Source organism: Protopterus annectens, chromosome 2.part1 (genome assembly GCF_019279795.1).
Source record: "Protopterus annectens isolate FY-2018-M chromosome 2.part1, PAN1.0, whole genome shotgun sequence".
Taxonomy (NCBI): Eukaryota; Metazoa; Chordata; order Ceratodontiformes; family Protopteridae; genus Protopterus; species Protopterus annectens.
Window position 1 is genome coordinate 62703438 of NC_056729.1, and position 13321 is coordinate 62716758.

General features: G+C 35.9%; 1 protein-coding gene across 1 annotated transcript in view; it reads left to right on the forward strand.

The window, feature by feature from the left end:
• Nucleotides 1–13321, forward strand: part of LOC122793970 (sodium- and chloride-dependent transporter XTRP3-like) — a 438952-nt gene that overhangs the window by 354425 nt on the left and 71206 nt on the right. Inside the window, exon 10 of the mRNA XM_044062027.1 lies at nucleotides 3332–3497. Within this exon, the coding sequence (XP_043917962.1) occupies nucleotides 3332–3497 (166 nt within the window). The remainder of the gene's footprint in view (nucleotides 1–3331; nucleotides 3498–13321) is intronic.

The following is a 13321-nucleotide window of genomic DNA, read 5'->3' on the forward strand; positions in this document are numbered from 1 at the left end:
CTCCATTGTCTATGTTTGGGATGCCTTAAAATCATATCTATATGGACAAAGTATCAGATGGTATAATAATAAAAGGAAATCTTGGGATAAGGAATTGTTAGATATTCAAAGTAAATTAGACTCTTATAAACATAATAATAAAGAAAATATTATGGATAAGAAAGTCATTGAAGAAATAAACAAACTAAATGAGAAATACAAAGAAATTTTAACTCGTAAAGTTAAAATAACTCTAGAGAAATACAAGTTTTTGTCTTACTCAATAAGCCCCAAATACTTACATAGACTTAAAAATAAAACAAAAAGGTTGAATAAACAAAATCATATCAAAGAAATATTTTCTCTAAGGAAAAAGAATGTTTCTAGTCTACCAGAAATACTACATGAATTTAGAAATCACTTTCACAAAATTAACCATAATAACATTAACATGGAACCTAAAGATAAAATAAAGGAGTTTATAACCACAAACATGAATAAAAAGCTTAATAAACAACAGATTAAACTATTGGACAAAAGTATTTCATATACAGAGGTTGTTACACAAATAAACAAGCTTAAATCAAACAAAGCACCGGGTAATGATGGTATTATACCAGAGATATATAAAATCCTTTCTAAAAGTACATATTCATTAATACATAAGGTTTTTATTTTGGCCCAAAATGAGCTAATAACCCCCCCCATCTTGGCAATATACATTTATTTCACCAATTTTAAAACCTAATAAAGATCCAACTAGATGTACTTCATATCGACCCATCTCATTACTTAATGTTGATTATAAAATGTTTATGAGTATTTTTGACGATAGATTGAAGACAATCATCCCTGGTATTATAGATATAGATCAGACAGGCTTCATTGTAAATATAAATACTTTTGATAATATAAGGAGAACTCTAACATTAATTGATTTTGCAAATAGGAAAAAGAAAGATTTAACACTTATTAGTCTTGATATAAGTTCAGCATTTGATTCAGTAAGTTGGGACTATCTGTTTACCTTACTGAAGTGCACAAACTTCTCAGATGCATTTGTAAATCTAATTGAGCATTTATACAAAGGAACATTGGCTTATATTAAGGTAGGAACATATGTCTCACAAAAATACCCATTTTAAAGGTACAAAACAAGGGTGTCCACTCTCTCCACTATTATTCACTTTAATAATGGAGCCTTGGGCTAATTTGATCAGAAACAGTACTGACATAGAGGGTTTTGAAATAGATGAAAATACAACATCTAAAATTCAACTTTTTGCAGATGATGTTCTAATTACATCAGCAGGATCTAATTCTTCTATGCAGTCTCTATTTGATAAAATGATGAATTTTAAAAGTATTTCTGGTTAAATATTCAATGAAGAAAAAACTAAAATACTACCTATATATACACGAAAAAATATTCTCATTAGTGATTTTACTAAATATGTACCCAATTCAGGTCAGATAACTTATTTAGGTATAATATTATCTAAAGATATTAAATCTATTATATATGATAATTATAATACCTGTTTTCTTAATATACAAAATCTTTTTAATACCTGGAATAATATGTTTTTTACTATGGAAGAGAGACTTACAATTATTAAAATGATTATATTCCCCAAGATTTTATACTTAATACAATCAATAATACTTCCACCTACAAAAATAATTGTCAAAAAACTGAATACACTAATGTTAAATTTCCTATGGGCACCTAATAGACCTAGGATTGCATTAAAGAAACATACTAATAGCTGATCTCAAGGGGGTATTTCTTTTCCAGAATTTAATTTATATACTATCTCTTCTATTGTAAAAGTTATTACTTTATTAATAGATCAGTCATATGTTGCAAAATGGAAAGATTACTGGGAGCTAATTAGTATGCACTTCATGAAAATCTCCTTAACACATAAAAATATGATTGTAAATAACTCCATGTTATGGTTACTAAAGGAATTTTGTACTTCACCTATTACACCTAAACATATAGTTAGTTACCCATTAAACATTATTATTAGCTATCGTAACTTTATATTCATGCATCCTAAATATAGGAATGGAATTTTATTATATTCCCTATAATGTATACTGTATGCTTTTGTCATCTACTTCTGAAGGAACTCATTTAGCTATAGATAATGATCTAAAGTACTGGTATCAGTTGATATCTGATAATAAAGTTAAAAATCTAGATTTCTTAAAACAAGAATTTGATCTAAGAGAAACTTGCTGGTTAGAGGTTCAGACCTTTAGACAACATCTCATTGATAAAATAGATCTAATGTCTATAACAGTTAAAGAATCTATTCCAACACTGATTGATTACTTGATATTAAATTTACAACATAAAGTTTCTGATAAAGGAAAGCTTTCATACATACATAAAATTATCAGACAAGAAACTTTTACAGTGTAGATACCTACTGGAATTATTTCACTTCCATTAATGGGGACCCACCAAATCAACAAGATAAACAATATATATTGAAATCTGCCTACAAAACTACGTCTTCCATTGTCTGGAGACTTTTACATGGAAATTTTACATAGATCTTTTATACACCTTTGATGATGAATAAAATAAATAATAAAGATAATCTATGTAAAAGATGTAATGTAGAAATTAATGCTGACTGGGCTCATATGTTTTATGACTGTATAAAATTGAAAGAATATTGGAAGTCAATTAATGAATTTTAGCAGGCTCTTTTACAGATAATTTCATTATTTCTAAATCTCTTATATTATTCAACACACCTGTACCTCAAAGTGTTAAAAAGATTAAGCTTCCCTTGTTATGGTCTATTCTAGCAGTGGCTAGGAAAATAATAACCAGAAATTGGATTTCAGATACACCTCCTTCATTCAATGAATTTAAAAATGTTATGAATATAGTGTGCCATATGGAAATAAACACAATAAGGTCAAGAACAACTAGAAAAACATCTTATTATATTGTATGGGATAATTTACAAAACCTGTTAAAATATCTTAACTTCAATAGCATGGTATTTTAGTTTAATCAATTGATCTGATTGTAGTGGATGTCTTTGTAAATACTTTGGTTGTTTTGTTGAATGTTATAATCATATCTATTTTAATTACGTGTATAAAATTGTTATGATATTTCTCTTGTATGTTAAAACAATAAACTTGTTTTAAAAAAAAAAAAGAAGTGAACTTAACCACCAAGTATTTCGTTTTCATTGACAGATTCATTTTCAGAGCTGAACTATGTCTAATAGTTTTAAGATTCATCTATTAGGTGCCAGTTGTTACAGTAGATGTTATCAGTTCAAAACTCTTAACAAGCTTATTTTTCTTTTTTTCACAGATTTTCAAAGGATATTGAAATGATGCTGGGACATAAACCTAATTGGTACTGGAAAACCATGTGGTCTGTTATCAGCCCTCTTTTAATTATCAGTTTATTCATATTCTACATTGTAGATTATATACTTACAGAAAAACTGATGTATCAAGCATGGGACCCTGATCTGGTAAGGTTCAGTTTTAGGCTGACTAATCAAACTAGCAGGAAATATTACAATGAACTCTTGTATATAAATGGACTTCAATATTGTGGATACAAAAAAAAAAGAATTTTTCTGCCTTTGAGTGGAAAAGAAAAAAAATATATATATCACTGGCCTGATTCTTTCATAAACTAACTTATAGCAAAAGTTTACATCTGATGCTGTACACAAATATTCTTAGCTTAGAACTGGAGCGTGGACTGATATTAACAGCCCTAGCATTATCTCAGAACTGCCATCTTCTACAGACTATCCTAAATAAGCTATTTTGCTTCATTATCATTGCAAACAACGATCATCATCACTGTTTAAAACTTCCGACTGAAATGCTTCCCATAACAAAAAGAGCTACTCTGCTCCTTTCTACTCATATCTTCAGACTCCTACACTTCAGTCACTGATTTGTTTTGTATAAAATAAACTCAAGTCAAGCATCCTTTACTGCCCACTGTAATCCCCAAGTTATGGAATATATAATAAAGACAGATGTCCTTTCTTTATAGCCAACACACAAAACACATTTCATTGTCCAAAGTAGTCCCAACAATCTTAAACTCATTCGTATCTAGTATTAAAAAATAACAAACTGCTTCATTTAAATCACAGTTAATGGACCATTTAATAGCAAATAATCCCGACGCCAGGTGGTGCTGGATTACTTGGCATGGTTTTGGCATGGTTTGCCCAGGTAAGCGACCCAAAAACCACACAAACCCAAATACAGCATTACCCACCCACACACCCAAGTTATGGTTGTTATTTAAGAAGCGAAAATATTTAAGAAACTTAATACTATAATTTATCTAAATAATGCATAGTATAATGCCTGTTTACTTCCAGTGTAGATGTGCAACTGCTGGCCATAGCTCGATGTACTGCAAGCGCAATACAAAAGAGAAAAACAAAAGCAACGTTTTTACAAGATTCTCGCTATTTTTTAACATTGTTTTGAGAAAATGGGTTTACCAATGATAGGCGAGTGTGTTAAAATAAAACTGTACTGCTACCATTATTATGTTAAATTGTGTTAACACCATTTTTAATAATAGAGAAAGCTTTTGCGAAGGATTAAAAAAGTCCGCGCGACCTTTAATTCTTTTCTTTCGATTGAATTGCGTGCATGTGCACGTAAAATCAGTATAATGTATATTATTATATGGAAATGCTATGTAATAAAGGATAAATCTACTTTTCCTCTTAACAACCCAAATGTATCTTCCTATAACAGATAGGGTACTTTTCTTCTGCCTACCCTGAAACTAACCTCTTTACCTTTAACTCCTCGTATCCCAAAGCATTGTTACCTGTACTGCTGCAATACAACTAACTCCCTTGTAAACTGATCATCTTGGTATAAATTTTAACTTTTTGGAACTCTCTTAAGTTTCTTAATACCTACTCTCTCTATCCCATGCAAGCTTTTGCAGTAAGATTCCTAACAACATAGATGCAGTACTAATTAATATTGCCATAACCTAAACAAAAAAAATCACCTGACTGTTTTCCTTCACCCAGTCTATTCACTTTCACAGCAGAGCCAGAGCCTGTTCTAGTAAATCATAGGCATAAGACATAACACCAAATCTTGACAAGATGTCAGAGTTTATCTCAAGACATATATTCTCACACACACACACACACACACACACACACACACACACACACACACACACACACACACACACACACACACACACACACACACCTTAAGATAATTTAGAGGCTCACCAATTCACCTAATGTCATGTTCTGAAGATGTAGGAGGAAACTGGAACACCCTGCATGAGCTCACACATACACAAGAAGGGGATGGATACTCCACCCAGAACCTGAAGACACCCAGGCTGGGAACCTAAACAAAGAATCATGAGCTCTGGTGCAGCAACGATAGACATACACTACTACTGTACAACTCTGATTATTTGGATTCATGCTGACCCACTGAAAGCAATTGTAGTGAGTCCCAGGTGTCCAAAATGGTTTTGTTGAAATTTACATTCACCTAACCTAAAACAAAGTTTTTTTGAATCACCTTTCATTGGGGTGGGGATTCCCCACCCCTCTAAGTTATATATATATAAACTCAGTGGTTGCACTGCAGTGGAGGGAAGTACAAAGTCATTTTAACTGAATGTAGTTTTTCAGGGGAAAACATTTGGAGGTTTAGGTACTGCAGAAATGAACTTTGCAGAGTTGTCATATTATTGTTATTTTCAGGTCAGTATATTTCATAGTAAACTATTGCTTTATTAAATATTGCCACTGAATTTTTAATGCAACTCTCTCTCATTCTTAAACTTTATGTATAACTCTTGATTTCTTACTAATCTTTCTCTGTTACTGTGATCTTAAACTAATGCCACAATTTATATTTTATTCTGCTATTTATATGCCTTTGGCCCAGGTCATCACTGAAAATGACTTACCAGCTCACAAATCCCATTAACATGTAAATTAATAGCGTAAGAAATGCTCTGTGCCGACACTGTTGTTTGAACCCCTGAGTGGCCTGTCTTAGTATTCAACTTCACATTGTCTAAGGGCTCCCCCCTTTCCAGAGGAGATTTTTTTCATATCGCCTTTGCTTGATTTTCGAAGACAGGAAAGGAGAAAGAGAAATCTTGTTCATCATATCATAGGTATTCCCCGATTTTGTGTTATTCTTTACATTCCTCTCAGCTCGACAGATATAAAGCATGTAGTTCATAGGTTAGTACTAGGCTAACTGCCCCTTAGCCGCATTGTGTAGCCCACCCAATCCTTTGTGAGACTCAAACCCCCCCTGCACTGTGTGTTCAAGCAAACACCACCTTAACCATTAGGCCACCCTCCCCAAAAAAAATAGACTGTGTAGTGGGGGACTCAGGAATGGCTTGGCTTGGTGTTTAATGCTCTGCCCACTGCACTATAGCTGTAGTGCTAGCAATGTCTGACTCATGTATATATAATGTGTACTAGCAGAAACCTCTTCATCTCCATGGGTGTGTCTTACCACATCCCTTTCAAGTCAATTACTTTGAGATCTAGCAGCAGCCCTTGGCCATCACTAGGGATTGCTTTTGTGACAGCAAATTCACCCACAATAAGGAGAGCTTGCAAATGGCTATTCATCGAAACCTTCCCCTCTCCAGGTCCTCCTGCTCTGGGTCCACTCTTCAGATTCAGGTCAACAGTGTTGCTGTGAAAATGGGGATATAATAATGCTGCTTGACCTTAATAATGATTTAAAATAGGTTCATAGGTTCATAGGTTCATACTAGGCTATCTGCCCTAGGGCATTTATAAGCCTAGCCAGAGTATGCTTGCTTTTCTTTACCCATTTTAAATTAATTTTTTTTACTTTTTTTTTTAGGTTAGTATACTGTGCCTCTGTCTAACAGTGACACAGAAGTGAGACCGATACCCCCCCAATCTCCCATCCACTCATCAAGATTCCTCTTTATTCCAGAGTGAAGGGAGCCTCTGGTTTGAAAATGTCACACCCAGATGTCCTATTTATTTCAGTGCTGAGGTTCAAAGTCTCTCTCGCAGTAGCTCGATGGGGATTTTTTTTTTTGAGTGCAGCATGTCCTTAATTCCGGGTTGGACATGGCCTTATCCAGCGGAGTAGAGCTGGAGTTTCTTTAACCAGGCAGCATGTTTGAGCCCTTTGATCCTCTGGTGAGGGTACTTTTTTTCTTTCCAGTTGCTGCAGGTGTTTGGTAAGGTACATCCCAAAAGGGCATTACTCTTCAATTGGGCCTGATGAGGGATGAGTAAAGAGGCATGATGACCTCCCCTAATCTAGATGTGAATCCCTCATGATTAGGTGGGCTATATAAAATGTTTTTCTAACCACTTTGGCCGTGGGTTGTCAAATGAGAGATTGCTATCTGGGTCCCCCCCCCCTCCCTAACTTACTCTTCTTGTAATGGATTACCCCCCACCTGTGGTAATTTGTGGCACTTTTTTTTTTTTTTGGGGATGATGACACACTTTTTTGTTTAGCTTGCTTTGAGCCTCTGGCTGGCACCAGTTGTGTTTTTCTTTCACGCCTTTGGAGGATGGATGTGTGTGCCAGTGGAGAGTCGATGTTGGCCAGTTTGCAGTCATCTGCTGCACTCAGTCAGCCACAGCCTTGGCCTGTACCTACCTCTCGAAAATATATATATAACCAAGAGAGGTCCCAGGACTGAGCCTTGTGGGACGCCAGTTGTAACTGGCAGTTTGCAACCCATCTAGTGACATGCTGGTGAGCTTATCTATAATGCCCGAGTGGGTATTGTATTGAAGGCTTTATTTTAGGTCCAGAGGCTGTGTGCTGTCCCTTCCTTCTCTTTCAATGGCCTTGCTGACTGAGAAGTCAACCAGGTTTAAGAGGCAGGATCTGCCCTTAAAAAAGCCAAACTGGGGATCCAGTGTCTCTGTAGGTCCCCAAATATCTTTTATGAGGTCCATGATGATTGATCCCTTCCATAGCTTTGCAGACCAAGCTATAGATCAGGCTTATGGGCTACTTTCCCCAGGGTCCCACCCACCACCCACCTGGAAGGAGAGAGGTCACCACACTCTGCACGCCACTTTCTGTAGTAAAGGCTGAGATTGAACAGTAGTTTTATGTTAGTAGTTTTATGTTTGGGTTAGCTTCTTGTTTTCATGTATGATGACACCCTGGGGACACCCTGGTCCCTTTGAGAGGGCGGCTCCCACCCTGAGCATCTGAGATGTCAGGGGGCACTCTGCTGGGGGATAGATTTTTGCCCTTTGGTGGGAGGGGAGTTTTGTGCTGAACCTGTCAGCTAGGATGTTGGCAATGTCTGTGGGATCAGTGTATTTTTTGTCATTTTGGACTAATTCTGAGCATATCTGGGAATTCCCACCCAGGTTCCTAACATAAGAGAGCACACTGTGTACCAGCAGTAAATGCTTTGTTCAAACATAACAGTTATCAATATCCTTTAAACAGATGTGAAGGTAAATCAGTAAACTATGACCACTGTGCTACATAACTATTATCTTATATAAGCCTGTTTGTCATTTCCTAGTGTGGAAGAAATACAAATTTAGGTTATGAAAGGAACATTAACAGGTCATTATTATGAAAAAAGTGCTGCAAAGATTTGTACTGGATAGTTTAATAATTGTAACAAGAGCACTAGTATTTCTTTTGAGAATTGTCTGTAGAAGATGAAACCAAGGACTCCATTTGCTGATGAAGTGTCATGTTTAGTCAGCTAAGAATTCAATAGGTGTGCAGGTCTATACTTGTTAGGAAATTTGCCAGTTTCCAATGACGAGCTGCACCTTTTAGCAAGTTAGCTTGTTGATGTAACTGTCAGAAACACACATTAATGCCTTGAGTACATATGACAGCTAGACATATTTTCCTGGAGCAGGCAATGGTGGCACTCGTGGGTCCCAGACAATCTGCATTACTATGGATACTGTAGGGAGAAAAACAAGACAATGTACCCCCCAGTGGACAGCAGCAGTATAGCAGCTGCAGTCACTGCTCTGTGCTGTATGCCATAATAGTATGGAGCTGGGCTCTGCAGTGTGCCTTTTTTAGCATAACACTTTGAAGTAAAGTAAGCATAACGCGCTGTAACTAATGTTCATCAGCATCAGCATGTTATTATGTCATTCCAGGAATGATTATTACAATAAAGCATAATTCCATTCTGCTTTAAGTGCTCGAAACTCACATTCCTCTGATTAATACAGAGTGCAGTAATACATAATGGACTTACGCCTCACTACATCTAACAATTTATTTGCATATGAACCCATACATAGTCGATAGCCAACATTGACTGAAGTGGGTTATTACAATTTTCTGTTGAGAGAACAAGGCTAAGATCCATATGTTGTGTTTACATTTTTTTAGTGAAATCCTAGTTGCTTGAGGAAGAGATTTTGTGAGAGTGAAGTTTCCTGGAATATGGAAAAGCATATAAAATGAGTTTTGAGATCAGGGATTTTCCTTAGCTTGGTCTGCTTCTAAAGTGTTATGTACACAGCTGACTACTTGGATGGCCTGACTTCTGTGATACACATTCAGAGGAGGATACTTCAGTTAAAATAAGACAGTTTGTAAGTATTACTGAATATGTTTTGTCAGCTGGAACAAACATCAGCTACTACAAATTTAAAATATTTTTTCCTATGTCAGCTGAACAGGTTCTGTTCTTTGCTATGGTACCTTCTGTGCAGAGTCTGCATGTCCTTCCTTATGTTTTCATAGGTTTTCTTCAGGTGCTCTGGTTTCCTCTCACATTCCAAAGTTATGCAATAAGGTAGAGTGCTGGCTCTAAATTGCCCACGGATATGAGTGAGTGCATGTGTGATACAGGAAAAAGACTTGGCAACCTACTGCCATGCCCCCCCTCCCTTTTCTCTGAAAACACCACAGGTGATGGTGGTGGCTGTCTTCATGGTCACTTTAGGAGTTGGATGCGACTTATACGAGAGTGCATGAGTGGGAAAGCTGAATAAAGTTATTGTTTTGACCTGGTGCAGTTGTTACCAGTTTCATATCTTTTTTGCATTTATTTTGTAGTTTAATAATAAGCTACATTTGTTTCCGAGGCCCATGTCCATAAGCTGAGGAAGAAACTCATGAGAATTAAAACAAGGCGGAAGTTCATCTGAAGGACAGATAATTAAAAATGTGAAAAGCTTGTAGCTATGGATTTTTTTTAGTATTAGCTTCACTTCTGTTTTTCTGGCAAGACATCCACAGTGGCAGTGCTGTTTTCGATAAATACTTTAAGTACATTTCTTGATGATGTGGTGGAAACATATTTTTAGTAAATGGTAACTTCATGAACGTAATCTTCATGATTCCAACTCTCTGTATCTTCAGGTTTTAAAAATATTTTAACATTTATGAGTTCTATTTTGAGGCCTAGTTGTACAAGCGTAGAGGTAGCTGGGAACATATTTTTTGGAAGTGTGATGAGCTGGCAGACTTTTGGGATTCCCTGCAGACTGCTCTGTCGGAGATGCTGGGTGAGCAGTTTGGGCTGTCTGGGGAGATAACTTTTTTGAGTTATGCTACAGAATCGGAATTGTCTAGACATAGTAAAGCCTTGCTGAGTCTAATCATGATGGCTATCAAAAAACAATTACTAGAAAATGTAAATCAAAGTCTAAACCAACTATACTAGAGGTAATGAATGTAATAACACAGATAATAAAACTGGAATTGGGATCTTTAGAAAAGGGAAGGAGCAAACTACACAGGAAAAAATGGGAATTGTGGGAACAATATATGCATAGCAGGAACGAGGTTTAAGAGGTAGGATTTAAATGAGCTATATAATGCTTAACTGACAATGACTGGATGGTTTATAAGTGATGTATAATGTTTACAACTACAGTTGTTTCAATGGTGTGTGTGATGCAAAATGTAACTAAACTGATATAATTTTTTATGTTTTTCATTTATATAAATGTAAGATTGCCTTTGTCATATGTGTAAATTTAATAAAGATGTTTGGAAAAAAAAATCAGGGACCATATGTGAAATCAGGGACAGTGGCAAATATGCATTACTCCTCACTAAGGCAAATAAAAATGATTTACCCCTGCTGCTGTGTAGATCAGTATGTGTGTATATATCTTTAAGAAGCTATCCAAGGGCTTGCACAAGTGCATAAATACTGAGCATGTGCAAACTAGACTGCCATTTTGTAGTTAGCTGTTGAGATGAAGCATGTATGCATGTAAGCTCTGCCTGTTAACTAGTTTGTTTGTATTTAATGATGCTGCTATCCATCCTGATGTGTTTGTACGTATTAAAGCATCTGAATGAAACCTCAAGTCTTCTTGTTATATGTGTTAGAGACGAACAAGCGACATGGTGTCATAAGTGGGATGTCTAAAAGGACATGCAGTCAGAAGACGCATACCGAAGGGGCATGGAGTCAGAAACGGCTTGGCTAACACGACTTAAGGCACTTATTTAGATGTTGGTGGAATATAAAGGAGTGGATGATTCCAAAATGTGCATACTTTGCAAAACAGGTCAGAAATGAATTTCAGGTATTAAAACTTGCTTAGCACAATTTCTTTTTGCATAATATGAAACGGGGCATACCAAATGTTCTAAATAATTTTTGCATAAACAGATATGTATGATATTGATAAAAAATATTCAAATTACTACGGAAAATGTTCTAAATAAAGTCCGTATTGCATAAAACAAATAAAATAAAGGGAAACAACTGCATTTTCACAAAGCATATGTATTTTTGTATTAAGCAAAGATATCTGAGTTATCAGAAGTATATAAAGTGTTTGCGTGTTTGTGCAGTGTTACAGTAAAGTTATTTCTCAAAGTGCAAGGCATATTTTGCAGAGTACAGCCATTACAGAGCAATTTCGCAAAGTAAAGTATTCTGAGTTTATTGTGCATTTGAATGTTATTACAAGCTCACAGAACAGTTTGTTCATACATTAATACAAGGGCCATATTTTCAGTGTGTTTGTGTATGCTGTGTGGGCATGACGGATGGATATCAAAAACCCAGTGCACTTGTAAGACAGTATTGACAGTAATAGTGCTGAGAACTGGAGAGTGTTAGAGCAAGAGTATGACATTTTCATACAGGCTGCATTTTTCTGATAAAGATGACCGTACAAAAGCATTTATTCTACTTAATTTAGCTGGGTTAGAAGCCGTTGTAAGGAAATCTTCATTAGTAAATGCACCTACTATCTATGCTGGAGAGGGGAAACAGTCATATTGTTGTACCGGCTGAGTCAAGGGAGGACCCTGAGTGCTTAAAACATTAATTTAGAGAAATGTGTAACCCCCAGACAAATGTTACAATGGAAAGGCACTTATTTTACACAAGGGATCAAAAGCATGGTGAAACTTTTGCAGCATATATAACTGACCTGAGAAATAAAGCTAAAACATGCAGATATAGTGACTTAAGGGTATGAGTTGATAAAAGAAAAATGTGTGTGGCATAAAAGATGATGCTGTGAGAAAGATTTTCCTTTGTGACAGTGATTTAACTTTGAATAAGGCCACTAGCATTTGTCAGATATACGAGCTCACAGAAAAGCACACATATATTGTTGCAAATGAGAATAGCTATAGAAGGCACAATGACAAAGCTGATGTTGATAGTATGCAGCACGTGGCTAAAAGAAACAGGCCCAAGCACACAGCAGCAATTGTAACCCCTGCAACACTCACTGGTAAACCCCAGAACTTTCTAGTACATTACAGAGTTCGCACAGTTTCAGTGAAGCATAATAGTGAGTCAGCAAACTCAAAGCATGGGCCCCAACCAAGTTTCATGGCCAATTGTCATAACTGTGATGGAAGCCATGAATCCAAAAAGGAAAAGTGTTTAGCTTTTGGTCAACAATGCCACAATTGTAATAAATGGAATAATTTCAAAAGGTTTTGTAAATCAAAAGGGTCACATTCTTTTATTAAAAGGGAACATTTTAAGAAACGAGTTGATCATTTAGACAGTGGCAGTTCTACCCTTCATGTTAATGGTATGTCAGTGCTTCATGAAACAGTCAGTGTAGTAGATGTATGGGTAAAGAATGAAGTATTTTGTACTGTTCGGATAAATAGCAAACCCGCAGAGCTCAAAGTTAACACAGGTTCAAAGTGTAATGTTATGTCTGCAGAAACATTTGCTAGAGTGTGTAAAAGTGAAAGGCTTGACTTGGCAAGGTGTGCAAAGCTTGTTGCTTATGGAGGTGAAGAAATTCAAACAAAAGGCTCAGTAGTGCGTTCATGTTACTTTGCTGGAAGAAGCTATGACTTATTATTTTAT